Source organism: Lipophrys pholis (genome assembly GCF_963383615.2).
Source record: "Lipophrys pholis genome assembly, chromosome: 14".
In the NCBI taxonomy this organism is placed as follows: Eukaryota; Metazoa; Chordata; class Actinopteri; order Blenniiformes; family Blenniidae; genus Lipophrys; species Lipophrys pholis.
This window is the reverse complement of record NC_137633.1, coordinates 18,170,401-18,195,591: the sequence shown is the minus strand read 5'-3', so window position 1 is coordinate 18,195,591 and position 25,191 is coordinate 18,170,401. Positions and strand designations below refer to the sequence as shown.

Here is a 25,191-nt window from a genome sequence, read left to right as displayed (position 1 = left end):
TGTTTTCCTTTGTTTGAAACATGATGTCCTTTTCCGGACAAGCTCAAGGACTGGAGCTGTGATAAGCTTGAACTCGTCCTGTGCATAAGAGCTTCTTGCCCAGTTTACATCAGCAAAGTGCTTTTTTCTTTTTAATTGCCTGGATTTGTCAGGGAGGTTTTACTTGGATCTACTTTTAACTTTTTGTGAAGCGATACTCTGGAATTTACGATCAACACAAGTCTCGCTTGCATATTTTCCAGTGTTTATCTGAAGGTGAAATAATGTCTTTAGATTTGCTGGTGGTGAGCCAAAACATTAATACCTGTCTCTGTTGTCTGAGTGCACACTGTGCCCTATGCAGTGGTTCTCAAGTTTTATTTGACTTTTTATTTTTAAATTAAACCCATAGCAACAGCAGTAGAAAACGGCTATGTGGAATCAGAGTTTGCATGTTCCCCGTGTGCATGCATGGGTTTTCTCTCTCTGCTGGTTTTCTCCCACATGCATACGATGCCTCTGAAAAATGATAGATGGATGAAATGACTGTCTAACATTAGAAAAACTTTTCAAAGATGTAAACTCCATTGTTAAATTCATGACTGACCACTATTTTGTTGTTGAATAACAGATCTATGATGGTGCTGTTATAGGACGACTTCTTTTTCTTTGCAATTACAGAAGTTCTAACCAAAACTACTCACATGGTGCCAACACCTGACAACGAGTTAATAACAGTTGCATGTCACAATCTATTTACACTTCCATAGTAAAGTGGTTCCATAGTCGGGATAGAGCTTGAAAAAAACCAGAAATATTATTGCTGTACTACAGTTCCCTTTGTAGTCACAGTGTAATTTTTGTAATTGGACCAGAAAGAGATCAGATTGTCCCATTTACATGAAAACTGAGCAAAGTGACTAGATTGATTTGTAGGCGTCATGCGATGCAGCACATGATCCCATATTCAGCTTTACCAGGAAAAGAAACATTATCCTTAAAGTGTGTGATCAGAATGAGAAGAGCACAGTGTTGTTTGTTTGTTTTGCATGATGTGCAGTGTCTCCTGCTTCGACCAGTTCTGCTTTACTGCCGTTGTTTTTCTGGACATAGTGTGTGAAAGGTCACTTGTTGACTTCATGTAACGGACAAAGTTCAAAGGGGAAAGTAATCTGATTTTGTGTCTACATGGACTCGAATCGGCTGTAAGAATTCCTCAATTGTGCTTAAGAACGCTCATCAGGTTCTGTGTTGGTTCATTCAGAGTTCTGTGAGCTGATCCATGCTGCGTTCATACTTTGATTGGACTGCACTAGAACAGATGTCATATTTCTAAACGGTTCACTTGTGTTGTGCACTTTATGTTTTTCATATTTCACTTCTGGGTTAGTTCATTTCGATTGGACTAAAATCTGTGTGACGCTACATAATATCGCATGTGGCTTCTAGATTTCATATTGAACATAAATAATTAAATTACAAGGCATGACTCATCCATTTTTACATTAAAAGCCCATTTCAGAAACAAAGAACTAGATCAGTGTTCAAACTCACTTTAATATCACATACAGTACAGTTTGACCTACTGTTCCACACTTTTTGCATTGCAGTAGAAAAAAAACAGAGTACATTATGTAATGTTAACATTTAATGCACTTTTTCACTAAACCCAATATAAACAACCCCCAGCGGACAAATTCGAGCTGGATTTGTTTCAGCTTCCTTCCCCGGGCCAGATTGAACCCTCCGAGCGGCCTGTTGTGGTCCTCGAGCCATATGTCTGCCCCCCCTGCACTGCAGAGAAGGCTGAAGTGCTTGACTTTTCCTTCGGAGAAGAATTAAAGCACCACACAGATTGTATTGTAACAGTTGTGCACATATTTCCGGCTGGACCAGACTAGTTGACTGACCGCAGGCTAAAGCTCATCCCTGGTTAGAAATCATGTCAGTCGAGTTTCAAAACAAGTTCACTTTTCCCTTTTTTTCTGCAATGATCCCAAGTTTGAACCCAAACCATCATGAATGTTGAGTTTTTATTTTCCTTCCCACTGTTTTATTGTCTCTGATCATTGTTGTAAAGAAGCTGTTGATGATTTGAACTCACAAACGGGTTTGTGTGACTGTAATTTTTTTGGTGGTGGTGGTGGGGGGTCTGACACGTTGTACTGGGTGCAGTTTGTGTCGTCTGACAGTGAAGTGGAGTGTAACCCTGCCTCCCACATGATGCAGGTATATCTGTTACCTGCTGTGTCGTCCATGTGACACCGTCCTGCTTCTTTCCTCTCTGCCCTCCTATTTAATTCACCGAGAGCGTGAACACAGTGCAGCACGAGTCCAACATCATGAAGCTGTGTTTAAGTGCTTCAAGGGCATCTTTGATCAGTTCCATCACAATGCTTTCTGTTTGAGAGGCTTAGGTGTCTCGACAGAAATGTCTCCATAACGTTGTCGGTCTGGTGGTGCAAAACCAGAGCGAGGGGCAAGTTAGGACAAGGACGAGAGATGTGTGGAGGGTATTTGCTCTAGTTTGGTGTTAAGAAGAGTGTGGTGCTCAGTCTTATGAAATGTGTAATAATCTCCACAGTGAAATTTAGCAACTCCCTTTTCTCTGAAAGTTTAATTATTTTCATGTATTTAAGTGGTTATTCAAGTGTCTCCACTTCACTTTAGTGCTTCTTTCTCTGACAAGTTTTTACGATAACTCATCCTTCTGTTCAACCTCTATATGACTTTATTCCTGTATGACTTACTATTGCATCTGGAAAATTTAGTGTCCCCAATGAACCTTAAATCATGTTTTCACCTGTATGCATGCACGGGGAAAACATGCAAACTCCACGTAGAAGCTCCAAGCGTCTAGTCTGAACTGATCCAACAGTTTGATGCCTCACCTTTTCAGGGTGAAGTGGTGAGGAGGTGGATTCAAAGCAGAAACACACTCCACAAACATGATTTTGTTTCTAGAGTTCTCAAGACTGTCAATGAAGTTTTATTGGTTCTGAAAATACTGCAATCGATAAACTGAGCTTCTAAATCAGACCTGAGCTTTGTCCAGCCTACAAGCAGCATGTGGTTCATTTATTGAATGAAGGAATTAAAAACAATTAAATATAAATGTATTCACATGATGCATAATATAATTTTTTTTTTTTTAATTCTTATGTATTTTTTCTTTGTATGGGGATTTCTCTGTTGGTTAGCTGAGTTAAAAATCCCAGAAAAATGTTGACTTGTAGTTAAAAAATAAAAATAAAAAAAGAGAGAAACGAAAATATTGTGGATGATGGTGAGTTTTTAAATCTTTAAGATTAAGATTCAAAAAAAATTAAATTCAGTTTTGTGCATCCACATGAAGAATTCCCCCAAAATCTAACAATTTCCAGGAAATATTTTCTGAAAGGTTTAACCCACATGTGTCGAACTCCAGGCCTCGAGGGCCGCAGCCCTGCACGTTTTGCATGTCTCCCAGCTTCAACACAGCTGATTGCAATGAGCAGCTCGTTATCTGGCTTTGTGCTGAATGTGGTGATGAACCATCAGGACATTCAGGGGAGGGAGACATTTAAAACGTGCAGGGCTGCGGCCCTCGAGGCCTAGAGTTCGACACCCCTGGTTTAACCTGTCTGACCTATTTAGTCCAGTTGTCGGTACACATTTCTTTCTGGAGACTGAGTATGAAGGTTAATCTTTTCAGGCACTATTTTTTTTTTTTTTTTATCCATTTGTGTACTGTTCAGGAATTTATCTCATCTCATTGATGGCTTTCTACCAAAAAAATATCTACGCGACCATTTTGTCAAGGGCAAAAATTTCCTAAAAGATGTCAGTAATTCAAGTGTAACTAATACTAAGAATATAAATCTCTGTTCAGAAAGGCTGTTTTAAAGGTTGTTTTAAAATACACTACTTGCAAAATGTTGCCTTTACATGTGAACTTAATGTGAACTCCTCTCAACTTTTCAATGCACATGGTGAACTGTTCAGTGTTTCAGTACTTTCTCCAGATCTAAATCCAATAGAAAACCTCTGGGATCAGCTGAGTCGCTGTGTAGAGGCTCGCCCATAAGTCCACTTGTGAACAGCTCGAGACGCCGCTGTCAAGCTTTAACTGATGCCCAAGGGCACATGACAAGTTACTAAGATGTTGACATTGTTGCTGTTAGTTTTTATTTCAATAAATTGTTTGAGATGAGGAAACCGCCATTACATGCTTCTACTTAATTCACCTACTTTCATGATATAATATCGCTGTAGCGTGAACTTTTTCCATGAATTTCAAATGTAGGCCAAATATTCCAAACTTTATGTGATTAGTGTTCCAGGAGTCGGTTTACTGAACCACACAATCTTCAGCATCAGATTAAAGGTGCTTTCTGTTTAAATACAATAAAGAAAAGCCAAACTCCTTCCAGGTATTCAACTTTGTGTGAGTTACACTCTCCATTCCTGTTTTAGTTTTTTGAAATTACCTAGTTTTGATATATTGAGTAATTTGAGTGGTGGTGTTTTTTTTTTTTTTTTTTTGCTTGCCTCAAGGGCTTTTTAGAATGGGCAATTATGGCCATGTGTAATTTTCCGGTATTTAGTTTATACAGACAGATTTAAGGACTATAGGCTATTGAGAGATAGCTGAATTGTGTTGAGGTTATAGTTCAGCCCACCCCGGCTCCATGCCAGAATCACATGTCATAACTAAAAATTGCATCCGGTTTCCCTCGATTGTATTAGAGCCACTTCTCATCGCTGCTTTGCCGTTTGTTTACAGTACTGGTTGATGCAGCATACGTCCTCAACCCTTCTGTCTCTGTTTACTGCCGGGGAATTCATCAAAACAATCCTGCCACCAGATGTTTGCTCATTTCAAATGTTCTGTTTCAAATCCCTTTTTTTTTTTTTTTTTATTTACACGTCATAAAACGTATCTGTAACGCACTCCTCCCCCTACCCTACTTCAGCCGATTTCCTTCCCCTCGCCGTGGGCCGGAGCCTGAAAGTTGAATGAAACGCTCACACAGTATGACATCCATTAGATTTCAGTCTGTTTATCCAAATCTCAGCTGTAAACATCAGTAATGGGGCTCACCCTCAACCCGGTAATACCTCCAGCTCCTGCACAATCCAGCAGTGACAGATGGCGTCTTTAATATGTCAGTGATTAATATGGGTGCAATTACTATGCAGAGCCGGTGATAATGCGAGGCCGCCATCAACTTGCACTGCTGCCCCACCCGTCACTCCAGGCCTCTACAGTTTTCAGTGTGTGCCATCCTGGTAACGAGATCAGTGTTGTCCCAGGCTGACTCCACTGCAGGGGTGCATTGTTTACAACTCGGGCAGTGACTGGAGCAGCCTGTTCTGCTGTGGTGTGTTTTTCAAACTGGTTACTATGTACTGGTACCACATGCGATTGATTTCTGCTTTTGTCTGACTCACTCCGACGGCTCCCGACCATAGGAAGTTTTTCCATTCCTTCAGATGTCGTACATTCCCTGTCATGCCTCCTCAGCGCAACACAAACAATTTTTTTAAGGGATAAAAACTTTTCTATTCCATTGTGCAGCACCAATGACAATAAATACTTCCACCCTGTTGTTTTCTGTGTGACCAGACCTTTCAGATAAGATTAGATTGTCTCAATGAAGATCAGTTTGGTGCCTCTGCAGATCAGAGAAATCCTTTCTTTATATCAACCGAGGTTCTATCTTTGGATCTATCCTGGTTTCATCGCAACGGCTTTATTATGTGTCGTGTTTTCTAGAAACAACAGTCTTTTTCACATGTGTGACTATGTGCAGAGCTCTTTTTAAACATGTTTTTAATCTTGTTTCAGGGATTGATCACGTCAATTCACTTACTCCCCCTTGTGGCAAAACAATGACACAACGTTCTATTGTCCATTTTAATACTATATTGACTGGATTTATTTAGATTTTATGGCTGTGACAAAGTTTGTTTGAAAAAGGTGCAGAAAGAGTAATTTATTTGCCTATCTTACGAAAAGTTCAGATATCAGTGCATGTTTATTATTCACTTTGAAGCAATATTGCATAAAATCAACATAACCCTAACATAAGACACATCAAGCAGGTTTCTTTATTTTATTTTTAATTTATCACCATTACCATCATTGTTTCAATAAATTGCTATCGTGATATATTATGTGATCTAATATTAGATATATGTAGATTAGGTATATTTTTCATTTATGTTATGGCCTTTCTTATTCTCATTACATGACAATTTGACAAATGATATATTTTTTTTTATATTAAAGTGTGTTTTTGGATCGACAGTTTGACATGATGGTTAAGCTTGCCTTAATGAATATATGCACTTTCAAGTAGTTTATAAATGTTCTAAATATTATAAACTGTAGCATTTATCCTAAATCCTGTCGGAGAGGAATGAGATAAAAGGGTTAAATAAACCTAAAAAAAACCCGTCTAGAAATGTACCCTGCTGTCAAAGCTCTTTTGGGAAAAAATGCTGTATATTCCAACAAAGCGGTGCAATGTTGTTTTTATTTACAGTGCTGAAGCTGTAGGCTCTAGTAGATGGGAGGCAGCAATTGTGCCTTTAACCCTCAAATCCCTGACAACAGCTCTCGCTTTCCTCTGTTTACATGTTTGATTTCGTTTTGATCTCTTCCCCAAACTGACCAATCAGGGGCGAGCGTGCCCTCAGATGGGGAGCAACAGTGGGATACTGGGCATCCTGTGAAACCCTGACATGGGAGGATGGAGGGGGGTACAATAGAGAGGGATGGCAGGAATTAGGCTGCGGGGGATTACAGTCTGAGCTCTGATTGGCCGCAGAGACCTTCGCTGCTCTGCATAGACAGAAACTGGCAATAACAACTTCATCACAAACAAGCAAGATTGTTATCCTCTCCTCCTTATTCAGTCATTTCAGGATGTTTTCTCAGCTGATGGATTACATACTTTACCTCTTAGATGAGCGAAGTCTCTCTTTTCTTTAACACAACTTTGGTGGACTTTTCCTAGAACAGCCATGGTGGTGCTTCTGACTAACAGTCGCAGCACTAATTTCTACTGCTTTCCAGCTGCTTTCAAGAGGAAAGGTGAGCAAAGAGGCACTTCTTTGACTGTTTTGACTATTTCAGAATATGAGTCAATCGAGAGTTTTGAATTGTCTCTAATGGTTCATGAGGCAGTTAAGTCATAAAATTGTAATCTTTGTTTCCATTAACCATAAAAACCACTATCGGTGTGTGATATTTACCTGATGTCGCATAGATTCAGTTTATTTTAGCTATCTATCCTCGTCAGATTTTAGATTTTGCCTATGTTGGAGCACTCATAATGCGGTTACAAGGTAAAAATTAGCTGTGATTACTAGGCACACGCAGAACAAGGCTAATTCCAGCAGTGTCTTAGAATGCCAGCGGAGTGCCGGCATGGCTAAATGTAGAGCAGCTGTCACTGTTACATAAAAGTATCCTGACAGGCTGTTAACCCAGTGATCCCAGATTGTAGCCTGGAAGCATGAGGGCACCAGGTGGCCTGCATGTGGGAACCGACAGTATAACATCTTTTACTTGTGTAGTGTCTTAATTGAAATGGCTACTGAGTCTTGTTAAAATTGAGCTGAGGTCCAAAGAAAAATGATTTTCGTGTCACTTGTTGTGGCTGAATGTAATGTACGGCTGTGAATGTATCTCAAAATACTTGAAATACAGTAAATATTTGGATTGTCTTCTGTGTTGCTTGTCTATAAACGATTTAACTGATTTACTTTGCATTGACAAGATCTGACAGTACTTTAATCAGCATTGCTCTCACCGATTTAAGAAGTATTCTTTGGCTGCAAAAAACAAACAAACAGCATAATACCAGACATATGCAGCTGACAGGAGATTTTTGATGTGATAATCCCTTTTTAAAGTCATTGTTGGTCTAATCCTGCTTAGGTGAGGCTGGTCTTCAGTCCATTTTAATGACACTCACACCCCCGTGTGTTAACTCTTTCACGCATTTACTCTTTCTGCCGCTAAATGTCCCTGACAGGCACCTCTGGCGTTGGCCATATGGCACCATTATCTACTGTTACACTGACACTGAGCTTTGAGTTGATCCAGGCTGATCCCCCTCCTCTCCCCTTCTCTGTTTCAAGCCATCCCAAAGCGAGATAATGATGACAAGACCCTGGCACCTCCGCTGTTCCAGGAGAACGTGTTCGAGAGCAGCAGCAGGCCCAAGTACCTGGAGGACCTACACACCGAGGCCCTGGAGGGATTGAAAATGATGCAGCAGGAAGGTACAGACCACAGGGCCGTTTTAATCTGAGCCCTGTTTGATCTTGAATGTGCTGGAGCAATAAAGTGATACCGTAAGAGCCTGTAACCAACTCCAAATGTTACCCTTCGTTTGTATGTGGTCATTTGATGCTCTTCATGCATCTGTTATGGACATTATTTCATCTTCCTTCCTTGCCAAATTTAACAAACTCACTCTCAAGGGATCGGTGATATTAATACAATATTGCAAAAAGCTCTCACTAATGCAATTGGCTGTTCAGTTCATATCTGCAAAATGAGAGAAAAATAAGGTAGAATTAACTTAAACACCATATGTTTCACCATATGTAAGAGTCCAAATGTAATTAAATCTCTCTTCACAAATAGTTGAAATTCAAGAATAAGCTATTTCTAAACATTGTAAAATACAGAAAATGTCAAATGTCATCTTTGAATTTTGGATCCAAAATTAGAAATGATGAGCTGAAATCCTACTAAGCAGTGTTTCTGTTCAGAATAAAGTATTTAATCCCAATTTGCATCACAAGTTAGTGTTATGTCTGCTATTCTTACTAAAGCTGTGTGATTCCCATCTAATGAAATATAAGTACGTTCTTTTTTTAATTAGATTTGCAGTTTCCTTCTTAGTAATTTTTACATTTTGAAAAGTCGTCCTGTTTTGGCCCATATTTGACACCGCTTCCATAGAGGGAGTGAAATAGATGGTTTAATAGCTGCCATGAAACACTTGTTCTTCGTGTCGCAGAAACCAGTACTGGAGTGGAGTACAAGGACAACGAGAGCACTATTGTGAGTAACCCAACATACAGATTCCGTGTTTTCTGACACATATTCTTGATGTGAAAAGAATTTTTCTTTTCAAGCCACAAAATAATGTAGAATAATGTTTCTCCTTTTGATAGTCGACGATGTCGATGCAAACGGACGGGGAATGCGGAGGGTTCACGACGGACAGCACCATTCCTGACACGTCTTCCGTTGTCTCCATGCAATCATCGGTGTCCACAAAGTCCTCTCGCTCTGGACTCACCAGGCAAGGTGAGGAAAGCAGAAGACAAACCACTCGTCGTCGTGATGAATAACTGATTTCTTCTTTTGTATTTTGTTATTTAAAGGGGACTACTTTTCTGATTTCTGATTTTGCCTGTCTGTTCAGGATCTACTTTCAGACCGTTGAACTCTGGTAAAAAGTCTGAAAAGTCCAGGTCAAGGAGGAGACACAGGAGGACGGTGGCTGGCATCCCGCAGCACGTTCAGAAGGAGCTCGGTGAGACTTTTTTAATGTGTCGTCACACGTTTGTTCATTCAATTACATTCAGGAATTTAATTGTAATGAGGACAATGTGGGAAAAACCATCTGAGATCAAATTTCTAATGAGCTCCTGTTTCCTGTTAGGTTTGGACAGAGTTGGCTGGATGATGGCACAACAGGTAGAAGAGGAGCAGGTTTATAACGGGGAGAGTGATTACAGCTCCACCACTGAGGGACCCGAGTCACCTGATGGACCCAGTACGGGTCTCCGGGCCATGAATGTCATTCATCCTCTCAGCAAGGATAAAGTGGAGCAGTTTACTGCGGCCCATGCTGGCCTTGGGGACAATCTAGGCCTGCTCCACCACCTGGACTCTCAGAGGTCACAGTCATTGGCTGCACCCTATGTGAACAGCGCCTCCAGCCTGCAGCAGGAGCTACCTAGCCCTGTCATGTCCATGTCACCCCAGGCAGCTTACATGTCCAAGATCATCCCTAATGCTGTGTTGCCGCCCTCCATCGATGTAGTTGAAATCAGCCGTGGCCGGAGTCGCAACAGCGTCCGCACCGTCAGCAAGAGCAGCCTGCTGCTGTCCAGCCCAGCTCCGTCCCGGGCTTCTTCTCGCGCCTCCTCGACCAGAACCACTTCCTCCAAAGCCTCCACCATCACCTCTCGACACAACAATCCGTGTCTGTCCGACAGCAACTGGAGCAACTCTGACTCCTCCGACACTTTGGTGTCCAACTCCTCAACCATCTCCACCAGCAGCACCCCCAGGCAAAGGAGATCTCAGGATGGAGATTCTAGGGAGGACAAAATTAGTGTTCACTCCAACGGTAAGCTCCTTATTCCAGGAGATGATACTAAAAAGGATGGACAGTTTGGGCGCAGCCTCTCCATCATGAAGCCCAAGAGGGCTCCTCCACCTCCGAGCCGCTCCTATTCCCTCCACACTAAGATGAAGCGACGGTCACGTGACCTGGCAGAGGTCAGGATCATTCCAGGAGAGTCCATCTCAGCCCAGGGTGGGCAACATGGAAATGACAAACATAGATCTTCTCCGCTGTCCACCAGTCCTGGCTACAATGCTGACACCAGCTCTCTGGATGACTCCACGGAATCTGGATCGTTCAGTCCCAACACAGATCTGCCGCAGACACTAAAGACAGACGTTGCTACGAAGGAGATGAAGAAGGCTTCACAGAGTGAAAAGAAGCTAAACAGTACAATTTCCCCATCCAGTGGCTACTCCAGTCGAGAGGCCTCCTCCCCACAGTGTTCGAAACAATCTCTCAGCGCATCTCCGAAGCCCAAAAAAGGCATCTTTGCCAAGCTTCAGAGGTTATTCCCTGGGTCCAGTTCATCCATTGCAACACATGCAGAAACTCCTGAAAACTCCAAATGCGACTCTGTTGACATGGCCAATGTCAGCCCCTCTGTTCAGGCTTTGAGAGAACTCTTCAACATTCCCCGACACCCCAAAGTCCAGGCACCCCCACCCCCTCCCCCTGAGGTGTGGGCTCACAGCAAACGTACGTTCGAGTTGCTCTTGGGACCCCCGGCTCCTGAGAACGTTTACGCCATCATAAAGAAGAATCCAAAGGACAGGAGACAGCAGAGACAGTCTCCCTCCGCGTCGACAGACGGCTCTGCGCGGAGCTTGGTGGGAGAAAGAAAACACACTGCGGCGGTAGAATGTGTTGATGGATCGGTGCATATGCAGAATGCAAAGAAAGTTCAAGAAAGTGGTGTTATGATGGCTCAGACTCACAGAGGGAACACTGAAAGACTGGCACAGAATGTTGACTTGAAAGACGAGAAAGTTAGAGGAAGTGATTTATTAAATGGCATGTTGGCGAAGGCTGTAGAGAAACGTAAAGAAAAGCTGGCAGCAAAGAGAGAAGATGAAATGAAGACATCCACTCAAGCTACTGACGTAACAACTCGCGTAGCTCCAGTATCTGCTATTTCATTAGTACGCAGTTCTCCCTCACCGTCTCCTGCTTTTGGGCACCGTATTGTCCAAACCCCCACCACGCAGACCACTGCTGCAACAGTTGTGGTATCTCCAGAGTCTTCCTGGCCCCCACCACCACCGCCAATGGGACAAGCGAGCCCCGGCGGTCCAGATGACCTCGACTTCCCTCTTCCGCCTCCCCCATTGTTTGCTGAAGGGGCGCCAGTTCTACCTGTTCAGGTGCCACCAAATTCTGAAGCACAAAAGCCTGGTACTCCTCAGGAGAATGCACCTCCACCACTAAGCATTCCTCCTCCGCCGTCATACATGGCTCCCCCTCCACCAATGACGGCGGTCTCTCCGCCCACAATAAGTAAAACCCCAAGTTCTCTTCCAGTGATTCAGGAGGTTGTTACTCCTCCCCCTGTAGAGCTTTTGGCAGCGAGGCCCAAAGACTCGTCTGCTTCCGTGCTTCACGGTGCGCTACCCTTTCTTAAGGACATCACCCCTACACCGGTCACGGTGGTCGCTCCACCCGTTAAAGACGTTATTAAGGACGCTCCTCTGCCCCCTGAAGGCATCCCTCCTCCCCCTCCTCAACTGAATGCTTCTCAGTGGACTGCAGAGGTAACAAGTGTCGGCAGGATTACTCCACCACGGAGTATCCCACCTCCACCACCGCTGCCCACCCAACAGCAGGCTTCAGATTTGAGGATTGGAACCAGCTCCTCCAACAGTATTCTCGCACCTCCCGAAAGTATTCCACCTCCACCCCCTGGAGAGCGTCTCCTCAAAGCGCAGATCATTGCCCTGAAAACAAATGATCCAGCCACCGATGGAGGCGTCCCTTCACCAGAAAAGGCTCCAGAGTCCTCTGCTCCTGCTGTCCAAGAGGAACCTGCTCCCGTGGTCACCCCCTCCCTTCTGCAGATGGTCAAGCTTCGCTCCATCAACGGCAGTCCTGAGTCCCCTAAAGCAAAGGAGCAGCCGCAGACAGAGGTCAAATTGAGAAAACATCTGCCCAGTAATGTCCCGACCTCTTCTCCCAGTGGAGAGGCTCCTCAGAAGCCCATCAGAAGATCTCTGATTGTCACCTCCCCCACATCCACTTCTCCACCTGCCACAGTCGAATCACAGCCGCCTCCACCAAAGTCTGTCACAAATTCGTCTGTGTCTTCAGCCCCCATCGAGTCAAGGGTGGAGAAGTCTTCTTCTTCCACAGCTGCTGCTTCTTCCGTGGTTGCACCTGCTTCCACGTCCACAGTCACCTGCACTGTGGAAACGTCTCCTCCTGCAACATCTGCTGCTCCTTCAGTTTCAGCTCCCCCTGTATCCTTATCCACAGACACTATTGTTGATGAAGCTCCACCTGCCACAACTGCTGCTTCATCTATAAATCCTGCAATCTCCATGGAAAATATTCCCCCTCAGATGACCGTTGCTCCATCTATTGAGGTTTCAGCTGCATCAGCATCCACTGTCGACTCAGTGGATAACTCTCCAGATACAACCGTTGCTCCATCTATTGAGGTTTCAGTTGCATCCACAGTCGACTCTGTGGAGATCTCGCCGCCTGCCACGACTGCTGCTCCCACGATCCTGCCCATTAAAACCTCCCTTCCTGTTACGACTGCTGCTCCCACTGTCGTGGTTTCATCTGCATCGACATCCACAGTCATCACCTCTGTGGAAAGGTCTCCTCCAGCTTCTACAGCTGCTCCCACACCTTCACCTACAGTCACCTCGTCATCTGCGGAGAAGTCTCCTCCTGCCGCAGCCACTGTCCCTCCTGTTGTGGTTTCACCTGCGTCCACAGCCACAGTTGTGTCCCCAGTGAAAAAGTCTCCCTCTGCCACAGCCGCTCGGTCCATGAACCTGCAGGAGGCGATCCGCCTGAGGACAGCAGCCCGATCAAAAGTGGCAGCGGCGTCTCGCCTCAGCCTGCAAACGCCAACCTCTCCCCAGGACTTCCAGAAGTCCCCCACCAGCACTGCGAGCTTCATCTTCTCCAAGACCAATAAGAAGGTGGTGATTGAGACCAAGACCGAGGCCCCGGGGGACATGCAGAAGAGCCCAGCTCTTTCCCCGTTGGCAAAAGCCGCCAGTGAGGCAGAGTCACTGAAGAAAGGAGTCAAGGTGCCACCGCCTGTTGCAAAGAAACCTAAAGGTAAAGAAGTTGAGGGCAGTGAAGGCACGGAGGTCGGAGCAGAGCAGGAAGCACAGCCAGAGACGATCAAAGGTGAGTGAGACTGGCTCTAAAACATATCAAACTTAGATAAAATAGACTTTATATATACCAAAATGGAGAAATTCCTATTTCCTCACCAGTGATAAGACAATGATAGATAGAGAGGTGAAAAGGATTAATCAGAATAGTAACACTATGTAATATGGAATAGCACACATGGACCCTCTAGTTTGCCAGTTGTTTTCAGGGACTTTGTGTCTGATACGTCTTCATCAGTTGATCTGAGAAGCTGTTTTTAAGCATTGCAGCGGTTCAATTGGCTGAATAAGTTTGTAAGTTCTGACAAAATTAGTTTCCAGTTTGACTTGATATCAGTGCAGGGGAAGGTTTCCACTCATTATTCCTTATCCAAAGTTCTCTGTCATTATAGAGTGCTGCGCCTGAAGTTGTCAAACTAACCGTGTCTCCCTTTCCAAACTGCAGACGTTGCAGAGAACGGCACAGCAGGTACTGTTGAAGGAGAAGGGTCGACATGATTGTAAAGACTGAAGGAGATCTGGACCGGCTTCATGGAAACACTGAACACACAGCAAGTCTTCGTGTGTGAGAGACGGGAAATTGGATGAAAAGATAAATTAACAAAAAAAACCTGCATTTTGTTTGACTTACTTGTTAATGGTGTGGGTCTTAATTTCTGAAGTACTCATTTTACAACGTAAAAACTGTTTTTTGTTTTTCTTTCCTTTATCAGAGGGTGTTCTGAGCTTTAAAGTGCAAGAGATGGGACTATACCGCCCTCTAGTGTCAATTAGTGATTGTACCACTTACGTCCTGCTGAATCAGAGCTTTAGTCGGTGCTTGTTGGGACTTTTGGGTGCTCATCTGTAAATACATTTTGTATATTTAACACATCCTGTAATGATGGATCTGTTCTACAGACTTCTGCTCTGTATATTCTCAGAAAGAGTTTTCACACCAACTATATTTGTTGAAAAGAAAAAGAAAAATTAAGTTATTTTTTCCTGTCCTGTTCAGAGGAGTCTCTCTCTACACGGTGGCTTCTTTGAGACGTTAAACAAACATTATATAAATCAATATTATTTACAATCATAACCAAATTTATGCTCACTAAAAACCCATGTCACTATTTTTGCAAAGTGATCCGTGTGTGACGATGAGAAAACACACGGATTCAATTCTGGTAGATTTTTATTTTGCTGCTTTGTTACTGATAAACTGAGGCCATGCCTTTTCTTACAGTTATGATAAACAGTGGGATATTTCTTTAAACTATAATATATTTCATATATTATAGAAACTGTAAGAAAAATCATTTATAAATAAAATAAAGATTTATGGAGAAATCCGTTTCTCTTGTTGACTGAAAATCATTTCTGCTGACCACCTTCTCTTGGATCTTTTTTTTTATGCACTTTAATTCAAATGTCGAGTTAGAACATGCATCATTACAAGCTGTGCTGAAATTTAGCACAACCTCAAATGTGATAGTTACATTAGCAATATTTATTGGACAGCAATGAAGCCGGTTTTGTACCTGCCAGCACAAATACCACAAAACCAGAAACTCTTGATGAGCAGAGAACTTCTGCAGTGCAACGTCTTTGTATTGACGTCACCATTCAGCTCTGCTTCGTTATATCAGGGATTTTATTGTTGCAAAAAGACACCAGTTAATATTAAGTGAGTCAGCGAATGAGATTGAGATTTAATATCTGCACTCAGAACAATAAGAAATGTCATACCTGAATTTAGTTTGGATTATCAGTTTTCTACAAAATGACAATACAGCACACTGGTACTTATTGAAGATCATATTGAACATTTTATCTAAATCATAAGTCGTAAGATTGTTTGAAACATTTGATTAATTTCTGCTACTTAAAGCACAACATTAAGGAATTTGCTCAAGATTTACATTTTTACTAGGTTGGAGTACTTGGTGACCAATTTAAAAGCAGCAAAGTGTAGATCTTAATAAAAAGCAATATGTAACTTGTTCAGTTAATACTCATCAGAATGAGTCAGATCGAGTCAGGGCATCACATCAAACACTTGTGACTTGTTCAGAAAGGCGGTCGGAGAAAGTTAAATGCCTGAAGCACAATACACAGTAATTCAGCTGACCGGATTACAGGAACCATTTACACTCTGAACTACAAGTTACAGAAGAAAAGGACAGATTGGTGTTAAAGTGACTCAACACCACCACCTCGTGTACAACAGGCATAACTTCACTGCATTTCCCCCATAAGGATATTACATCATTTATCACAAAAACACCCAAATACCAATAAATTACAGAAATATGCATTCTTAATTCATTACCCCTTATTCATTGATTTCAAAACTTGTATTTGATATGAAAGTTTTCTCAAGAAGAGGCCAAACTCTACTCAGTGTGTTTTAGATGTAATTTATTGAAGCAAGAAAACAAAAAAAGGGAAAACTATATCCAACATCACCTCCATGTGAAATACCAGGTCTTCTCCTGATCGTCTACTGGACTGCTGTCATTCTTCCACTGCGCTTCAGGAGACACCGTCCCCTCAGTCCCTTCACTTCTCCCTCCACGCTGAGTATTTTTGAGTATTACCCAGGGATGGAAGGTTTCCCCCTCCAACACTTCCTCATTGCTCTGTGAATAATTCAGCTCCTCACTTGCTGATCCCTCCTCCACAAACTCATCCAGATCTCTCACTTCATAATCGTCCCACCAGCCCTTGAAGTCGCCTTCCATGAATGTAAAGTCATCAAATAAATCAGGGCCTGTCGTCACTCCAAGTTTAACTCTGCTTTCTTCAAGCTGCTGGCGCTCTTCGTCGTCATCATCTGTATTTTTCCAGAGTTTCTCATGACTTTGTTGCTCATTGAAGTCATGATTTATCTCCTGGTCTTCTCTCTTCATGTCGATGGGCAGGAAGCCGTCTTCGGTCAAAGATGGCTGATCGGAGATCAATAACGGCATGCTGCTGGCAGAGCCTGTGAACAATGAATACAGCTATAAATAGAAGATTTAAGAAGTTCAGTTTGGATTGAAACCTGAGGCTTAAAACTGCCAGACCTTCCATTAGGGCCCTCTGGGTTTTAGAGTTTGCGCAGTGCCACTCGCAACATTCACATATGGAGTCGTCACCGGTGAGGGCCCTCCACCTGAAACAGCACAGAGATTAACAAACACTTGTAAAAAAAAAAATAATAATAACAACCGTCGGGTTTTACGAAGGCTCGCCTGTTGTCTTTGTAGGTGCAGGACTTGCGTTCAGGGTTGGGGTCGCCTGATGCCAAGAACAATTTACAAATGATGTTTACCTAAAAGAAAGAAAATAAAAATTCTGAATTGTTATATTTGTGGAAATCTGATCAATAACAGCGTCTTAATTCTCACCTCGGTGTCGGGGTCGGTGGTGAACTGGAAGGCCTTCAGAGATAATCTCAGGGTTTTGTGAGTCCGGGAGATGAACTGCGATGCTCCAGGTTCTCGCCTGCTGTCCAGCATGCAGCTGTGAATGAGGACCAACAATACGATTCGCCAATTACATACAAGGTATTAAACAGCAAAACTTCATTTTGAGTAGTTTGATTACAAACGATTCCTTAATAGTGTAAACCGTGCATTACATACCCCAAGTCGTCTATGATGCTGTACTTGAGGGAGGGTTTCGAGCCTCTCGATGGCGTTGCATAGCAGTTACTGATGTAGAGTTTTCCTCCAGGAGGAAGGCGAGGAGCCGACACTTGGACATTGATCGTTTCCCCGAGCTGGTAAACCCGAGACTTCACTGGACTGGTCCATAAATCTGTGACAATTCAACATGTAGCAGTGCACAAAGTCACCATCTTCACAGGCAATAAACTCAAAAAATCAGCTTGAGAACATTCAGAAAGTATTTGAGTGTCAATACTTTACTCGAGTATTTACCATTTTGACAACTTTATTCCTTTAACTCTACATTTGAAAACATCTCTACTTCATCTTGTTTTAAGTGTAAAACTTATGTTATTAGAACAGTTTTCAAACTGATTTCATTAAAACAATACAAATCACTGGGATATAAACTTTGTATAAACTGAGAAAACATTCAAACCTCTTAATTGAAACATTAAATATCATGGGAAACTATCAACTGAAATAACAGAAAACGTCAAATTAGCAATGTTTGGAATAAAAAAAAATACTCCAGAAGTCTTATCCGTTATACTATGGGATTTAAATTGTAGTCAATTTCATAGCTTTTAATGTATCATTAATACATTTAAAATGTGTGAAAAGCAAGAAAAACACATTTTCTTAGTCTAATTACCTTGGGTGCTACTTAAATCTTGAGTTCTACCTCTGGTGCACATAGGACGGCATTTCAGCTCCAGCCTATTCTTTACTGCTTTTCAAGGTTTTGGTTTGTAGTTGTCCACATTGTAAACTGTAAATCTGCCCAACATGTAGACTACAACACCAGTAGAAAGACTTTCAGCCAGAATTGTGTCAAGTATTCCTCCTGCTTGATAATCAATACACCACCAAACTTGTACTGCGAGACTAAACCAGCTGGAAAAAGTTGGACATTTTAAATAAACCTTTTTGTCTTATTCGGGTGATTTAAGCTACTTTTATTTCTAGAAGTCTTTACTTTGACCGGACTGATAAATGCGAGTAGGTTTAACTCATAAAGTGGGCACTTTTCTATCATACCATCCATTAACGTGATCTCGAAGTCATTCCGGCGCCCCTCGAGCCTTTTACGCACCACAGCAGTGTCCCAGGTGGGCTGCACGGCCAGCTGGTGCACGTGGTGGTCCCTGTGTGAGGAAAGACGATTGAGACATTCCAGTATTGACCAAGTGTCCACATACCTGATGTTCAAATCAGCGAATAAAGTAGACAAACCTCGGATAATGGCATTCAACGTCCACGCTGAGCCCGTGCGCTCTGCTCCGTTTGTGCGAAGGTTCGTAATGAAGCGCAAACTTGTAGACCAGGTAACCGTGAGGCAGCTGCGAGGAAGACCCACACATTGTACCTTTTTTTTTTAAGATAAAGATGGAGATAAGGCTGCATGATTGAAAGGGGACAGCTTACCTCTCGCACTACTTCACACGCCGTTAACGGATATGTGAAGAGCAGGTCTCCGTACGGTTCGAGGACTCCGTTGCTCCTGCAGCTGCGCCCCAACCGCAGCTCCTCCGCGTCCGCGCCCCGCCCGTAGAAAGCCGGTTTGACCCGCACCACGAAGTGCGAGGCAGAGCAGCTGACGGAGACGTCCGCGAGGTGACCAAAGTCCGACTGGATCTTCACCCCAGGCCGCATGTGTGGAGGAGGCCTGCGGCCGGACGCCCGGTTGTCTTGGCGGCGGTTCGTTTCGGCTTTGTCAGAATCCGGTGTGGAAACTTTCTTACTTCGAGTAACTGGAGATTCATGGGTTTTCTCTGCACTGTTGAGGAGGCCGAGCAGTAAAACACCCCAGAAAACAAAAAGATACCACTTTGTTTTCATCGCAACTGACTGATGTCTTTCTGTCTCTCTCATTCAGTCCGCGCGTAAAACAGCGCGCAACCACAGCTGGACGCAATTAGACCTGATCGCCTGCTGCTGCCTCGAGCCAGGATCGATTATATTCTCCTCTGTGAACGAGAATAGAAATGTCTAAATCTGTTTATCTCCTTGCTTATATCAATAATAAATTCAGAGAAGAATAGAAATAAATGAGTCATTTTACAAATTCGTGCAGAGGATGACTATAAATTGCAAAAGCGAAAATATTCAAAACTGACTTTTTCAATGTCCTGCTGAATATTTTTTATTCATTCTTAAATCATATGATCTATAGATTTCATTTGAGTTAAAATATTTAGTTTTTGTATTAATCAGTGATTTAGGAGTCTTGAGTGGTTCTCAAAGTGCGCCCCCCCCCGAGGACGCTGGAAACGGTTCAGGGAGGACCGCAGCAACAGGAAGTGTCTGAGGGTCTGGAGGTTTCCTTTTCCATCCATTCATCATACTGTTTTATCCTGTTCAGGATTTTGATAAAAAATAAAAAAGGTGGTGTAAAAGAATGAATTATTTACTCAAGCCACACATTATTACTGAATTTGTTGGTGATACATTCAAAACAATCTATGTACCAGCAGCTACAGTCTGTGTAGAAATATCAAAAGATTTCTAGTTGAAAGGGAGTAACTATAACAAGAAAAGCTTTTTGTTAATTTCACAAAATAGCCATTATCCAATTTAATGTAAAGAAGATACGATGTGTCTACGATGTGCACACACACATTTATGAATATATAATTAAATTCACTGTGAGGTAAATCAGTATCTTTTAAAAAGGCGAGGGTCTGGGGGACACCTTTCCCTAGCCTGGCTTGAGAAGTTATGTCAAGGATGAAACTACTGATTATTTTATATTAAAACGTTTCAGAACATGTCAACTGAAAGTGATGGAGTGAAATCAGAAATGTTTCAACATCAGTAGAACATTTACAGATATTTCAAAAACTTTCTAAAAAGTTCAATTAAACGCATCTGATCAGCACTTGATGTGTATCTGCAAAGTAGAGTAAATTCATTCACTGAAAAATAAATGACTCCAAACAAACCATGATTTTCTATTAAACTATACTACAAATGAATAAACCAGTAACATTGTCCAGCCATTGCCAAGAGGTCCAAAGACTTCTCACTTTATTCACAAAGTTTAAATTACAAATGTACAACAAATTGATTTCTTTCATCGCTGATTTTATATGTCGCTCATCAAAGACCAGAAATATATTGACACTTTATACATACAGCAGCATATAAACACAGAGGACACACCAGGAGATGAAATGTGCCTTTTTTTTTTTCTTCATTCAGTGCAATTTCAAGGCCTCAATGAAATGAATGAATATCAAAAAAAGCAAACAGGATCTAAGGAGCCGATTTTGTGCTTAAATCTGAACATTTCATGTCAGATTAAATCATCTGACGTGAGGAAGAATCTTAGTGACAAAAATCTGCAAAAGGTTAATGATATATTGACTTCTGCTTTTCCTCAAAAAAAAAAAAAAAAAAAAGGAGAACCCCCCCCCCCCCCCCCCCCAATGTTCCGATATTCTCAGAATTTCAAAACCTACATGTTCACAGTCTACAATAATCTTTCAATCACTGGTCATAAATAATTCTGCTTTTCGAAAGACGACTGATGATCCCTTCGATAGTCTCTTTCAATAAATAGTTAAATAAAGCAACCTCCCTGCTCGGAATGAAACGACCTCACTTGATTTCGCTGTGAGAACTCGGCTGAAACGGGAAACGTGAATCAAGTCATCCGGGTGACGGCTTAAAACGAAATCTCACTGCCGCCACAGAAACAGGAGGCGTTTGGAAGGCAGTGATCCAGTTCGCCTGCAATCACGTCGTACCACAAAATGCCTTTCCCCTTCAGAATAATTCAAGTACACTTAAAGAGTGTCTGGGTCTTCGTGACATGTTCTGCAGAAAAAACAACATGTAGAAAAATGTTGCAAAGCTCCATGGAACTCAGAGGACTTGCGCTGGTGCGCCCTTCATAAATAAGGGCTGATAATAAACATTTTCTTTCAGAGCGTCTCTGAACGAGGATATGGTAAACATCCGAAGGTAACCTCACACTCCAGTCAGTGCAAGCGATGGTCAGCTCTTGTAAACCACCAAATAAATATATATATATATAAAAAAAAGTATCGCTTCTGCAATAAAAAAAACAAAAAAAACAACAGGATGTAGGATGTAGTACAGTCACGCAGGAAATGGGACAAAAAGTAGGTGGATGGATACTTTCATCCCAAAAGAGCCGAGCTGCAGCTGAAACATACAGTCAGACAGTTCCGGGGACGTCTGGGTAAACTAAGTAATACATCTTTGGACAAACAGGAGTTTTTCTTTGAGTGAAACTTAACGGCGTCTACCATTCATTCACCGGAGCTGCTGGATACTAACAAGTGTGTGGTACCGGAGGTGAAGTGGTTCGAGTGCTCAGTCCATTTCAGTAGTTGTACTGCTTTCCAGTTCGCTCGGATCTCGAGCATAAATGATGAAAGGGCCCCGGGTTGTTTTATTTTTCTTACAGCCCTCTTTCTACAAGATTATATTGTACAATCACTGCACACATCCACACTGTAGTCTGATATGGAATGTAACTGGAACGCTACAACGCGTTTTTGTTTTTTTCCCCCCAGAGAAAGTTGAATCGTTCCAAGTTATTCTGAGACCTGAAGCGACTGAACAAACGGATGTGCTGCATGTCAGATAAACAATATAAAAGAAGCAGTTGTGAGCAAAGCAGTAAGAAGAGAAGCTGACCCGGGACTTTGGCCTCACTGACAAAACAATACACCGTGCGGGTTTTGGATTCCGTGGGGCGCTCTCTAGCATTCGTTAATGCAGATTAATTAGGACGCAACTGAACGAGACGTGCCACCATCCCGCCAAAAGAGGGCGAAGTAAACCTGCACGTCTGATGCTGATGTGGTCGGCGGGGGCCGTGGTCCCTCCTCTGTTAGCTCGGATGACAGCTGGTCCCTCAGTACCTTGTGCAAACATATAAAGCAGCAGCGGCTGGCTCGTCCTCCACCGCTACACCTGGCTCCCGAGATCCGAGCTTTCAGAGTCCGAGTCTGCTTCCAGGTCCCTGTTCGGAGGGAATGGGGGGGGGGTTACAAACTTTACTATGTCGAAAAAGGCAACTGCTGTTCCAAAATTGTCCACTGGGGGTCACGATCAATCAGAAAATAAACCAAAGCAGCAGACGGTGCTTGCAGCTGAGAGAAGCAGCGAAAGCAATCCACTTGTAGCATTCGCATTGAAGTCACACCATGAGTGTGGGTTTATGGAAACGTGAAATTTAAAGCCTGCAGACATCCAAGAAGTGACAGACACTACTAGACACTGTAGCAGGTAGGAGTTCAGACGGCTCTTTGAATTATAACAGATTTTGAAAAATGTACATTAAATGTGAACGTTTTCTGGATATACATTTTATAATGCTAATGTGTTTATCTTTTCGGCTCGATTGATTATGATGATGTATCAGAGGTGGGCAACTAATTTAAAGAAACCTTTGCATCAAGTGTGTGTGTGTGTGTGTGTTTGGCTCCTCACTCACATCATTTCCTGCAGCAGTTTGCGGTTGCCTTGTCTCCGCTCCTCGTCGATGGGGTACGTCCTCAGTATCAGCAGCCCCACGGCGATGAGGACCACGGGCACCGGCGAGACCAGCACCTTCAGGGTTAAACTCACCGCCTCGGGCTGTGAGCACTCTCCGGTCTGGTAGCCGGCAAATCTGAGGAAAAATGCAGATTGGGGGAGAAAAGTTGAGCCTTTGCGAGTCGAGTTTGGGGAAATGATTAGCTGAAGGATTATGTGATTGTCGACCGCATGAGCACCGGACTGATGAGCTGCCACGAGACCGTAATGTCATCGAGGGCGAGATATCACAGTTTGGACAGATGGAAACACGAAGGTGAAGAATTCCTGAAAAGGCCAACGCACTCACTTCAAACTGAGCGTGGAGACGCCCAGAGATATTCCAGAGGCGAACTTGATGAAGAACACATAGAAGGAGTAGAAGAGGGCTTCGTGTCCGTGAATGTTTGGGTTTTTCACCTTGAAGTCATCAACAACATCGGGAAGCATCGACCTGAGTGAGCAGATTCAGACGGACGCGTTAGACACAACAAAACGGGAGAGCGTTTTCGTGCATGTGGACGCACTGATAGTGAAGCTCACCAGGGCAGAAGGAAGGCCGCTGCCACGCTCACGCCCGCCGCCACCGACACCATGTAAGAAATGATCAAATGGCTTTTGATGGACACGATCAGGATCATGAAGGGGACGGCCCACTGTGGAAGGGAGAAAGAAAGACGGTGACATCCACACCTTCAAATTATTCCCTTTGTTTTAGAGCAAAGAGTCATGAGACCATGTAAAAAAAAAAAACAACAAACATGTCATTCATGCCATTGTTAACAATGCCTCCTTGTGCAAAATACAGTACAATGTTCAAAAACGATGTTATTTAATTGCAGGTCAAATATTTCTTGCAGCCAAAAACGCAGCAAATGACTCAACTTTGTGCTTCTTTTTGTAAAAATCTGCTGAAAGCTGTGAAATCCAGGCTGCCACAGTGTTTCCCTTCATGCCAATGTGAGCCAGAGAAGAAATTTCAGGCACTTTTTCACAAATTCGCCCACACTGTGCAACTTTGAAGCTAATAGCTGACAGTGAGTCGGCTCAAATCAGAGTCGAGTCATGATTGCTGCTTCTGGTAAAACTCCATTAGAAATAACAAAAGAAAAAAAAACAAAAGGTGAGTGCTTCCTTTGTACTTTTTATCAAACACTCCCTTGTGCTAAATGTTGAAAACTTTAATATAATTGGTTGCAAAAACATGTTCAACTGACCGAGACGCCAAAGTAAACGGCCGTCTTCTTTCCAAACCGGGTCAGAAACCACTGCCAAAACGGGATGGTGAGACTCCCGGAGAGCTGGAGAAGCAGTGACAGAGAAACATCAGTGATGCTGGTCCAAGAAAGAAAAGCTACAACAAGTTGAAAACATTTTTTTCAGGTGCAGACATTTCCTTCGTCAAAGGAAAGGCTGATTTCGTGAGGAGAACTGGAATTTCTCAACCATGTATAGTATACATACATATAGACAAAGAAACTGTTTGGCTCAATGAAAAGTCCTCAGACACCCAAATCCCAAGAAGCACTCCGATTAAGTCCGTGAAATGAATCCCTGGAAGAAAACTAAAAAAAAACTAGGAAAAGAAAATGACTGTTGCTCGTGTTTGTGTTTTACTGTTAATACGCCGATCACTAGTCTCTTTCTTTGATAGATCTCATGATCAAGGACGAAAATCAGCCCGTTTGAGTTCCTTCTCATCATGATTAGGCTTTTTTAAAAATAAATTTAATATGCAAGAAAATATTAAAAAAAGAAGACTGCGTGGGCCTGGACGTGAATTTGACAGGACAAGATTTCTTTGTGACGAGTTCTATTCAAAAGAAGCTGAGATGAAGCAGGTTGTTTGATTCATAAAATAAAAAGCAGGAGGAAGTTTCGGCTACTGCTTCTTTTCCTTTATCAATTTAAATCTCTGTCTGCTTATAAAATTGTGGCATCAGGTTCACCTGTTTGGCTGCTCTGATGAATACTTGGGCATCTTTTTATATTAATACAGCCGAAGAAACCACGAGAACCTTACTGCTACGAGACAAGAGGTTGGTAAGGTCACACGGTGGTGCAGTGGTTCACACTCCTGCATGACGGAGACGATTCCCAGTTTAGGGTAGTTTATTCCTTTCTGTGGAGAGCGAGCCGGGATCAGCTCCAGCGTGAATGAAAATGTCTCGTTAAGCGTCACAAAAACATAAAAATGTGTCCAATGTGTTTTTGCAGCCTTATTGTGTTTCCCTTTACTCACTGTTTTAGGATTAAAGTTCAAATATCTGTATGAATACACACTTCTTAGTGAATCTGATCAAGGATCATTATTAG

At 42.7% G+C, this 25,191-nt stretch overlaps 3 protein-coding genes across 4 annotated transcripts in view; 1 reads left to right on the top strand and 2 right to left on the bottom strand.

Annotated features, from left to right (window-relative positions):
* The window catches only part of LOC308119973 (uncharacterized protein), a 35,238-nt gene extending 20,219 nt beyond the window's left edge, over positions 1-15,019 (top strand). For both annotated transcript variants that reach the window (XM_080480302.1, XM_080480303.1), the window contains exons 3-8: positions 8,113-8,256; positions 9,003-9,046; positions 9,160-9,295; positions 9,414-9,524; positions 9,654-13,706; positions 14,139-15,019. In XM_080480302.1, coding sequence (XP_080336428.1) covers positions 8,113-8,256; positions 9,003-9,046; positions 9,160-9,295; positions 9,414-9,524; positions 9,654-13,706; positions 14,139-14,191 — 4,541 coding nt within the window. In that variant the 3' untranslated portion in view covers positions 14,192-15,019. The remainder of the gene's footprint in view (positions 1-8,112; positions 8,257-9,002; positions 9,047-9,159; positions 9,296-9,413; positions 9,525-9,653; positions 13,707-14,138) is intronic.
* Positions 15,020-16,074: 1,055 nt separating this feature from the next.
* On the bottom strand, positions 16,075-19,210 carry LOC308119981 (zona pellucida sperm-binding protein 3-like). Its single transcript, XM_080480314.1, has 8 exons — positions 18,751-19,210; positions 18,559-18,665; positions 18,364-18,470; positions 17,299-17,473; positions 17,062-17,176; positions 16,906-16,985; positions 16,738-16,826; positions 16,075-16,655 (listed from the first exon to the last, which is right to left on the bottom strand). Exons 1-8 carry the CDS (start codon positions 19,195-19,197, stop codon positions 16,135-16,137), a joined length of 1,641 nt encoding a protein of 546 aa, XP_080336440.1. The 5' UTR covers positions 19,198-19,210; the 3' UTR covers positions 16,075-16,134.
* A 3,041-nt stretch (positions 19,211-22,251) lies between these two features.
* The window catches only part of LOC308119982 (sodium-dependent lysophosphatidylcholine symporter 1-B-like), a gene marked incomplete at its 5' end in the record, with an annotated part of 11,704 nt that continues 8,764 nt past the window's right edge, over positions 22,252-25,191 (bottom strand). The window contains 5 exons of the mRNA XM_080480315.1: positions 22,252-22,321; positions 22,796-22,972; positions 23,186-23,329; positions 23,419-23,531; positions 24,093-24,176. Coding sequence (XP_080336441.1) covers positions 22,267-22,321; positions 22,796-22,972; positions 23,186-23,329; positions 23,419-23,531; positions 24,093-24,176 — 573 coding nt within the window. The 3' untranslated portion in view covers positions 22,252-22,266. The remainder of the gene's footprint in view (positions 22,322-22,795; positions 22,973-23,185; positions 23,330-23,418; positions 23,532-24,092; positions 24,177-25,191) is intronic.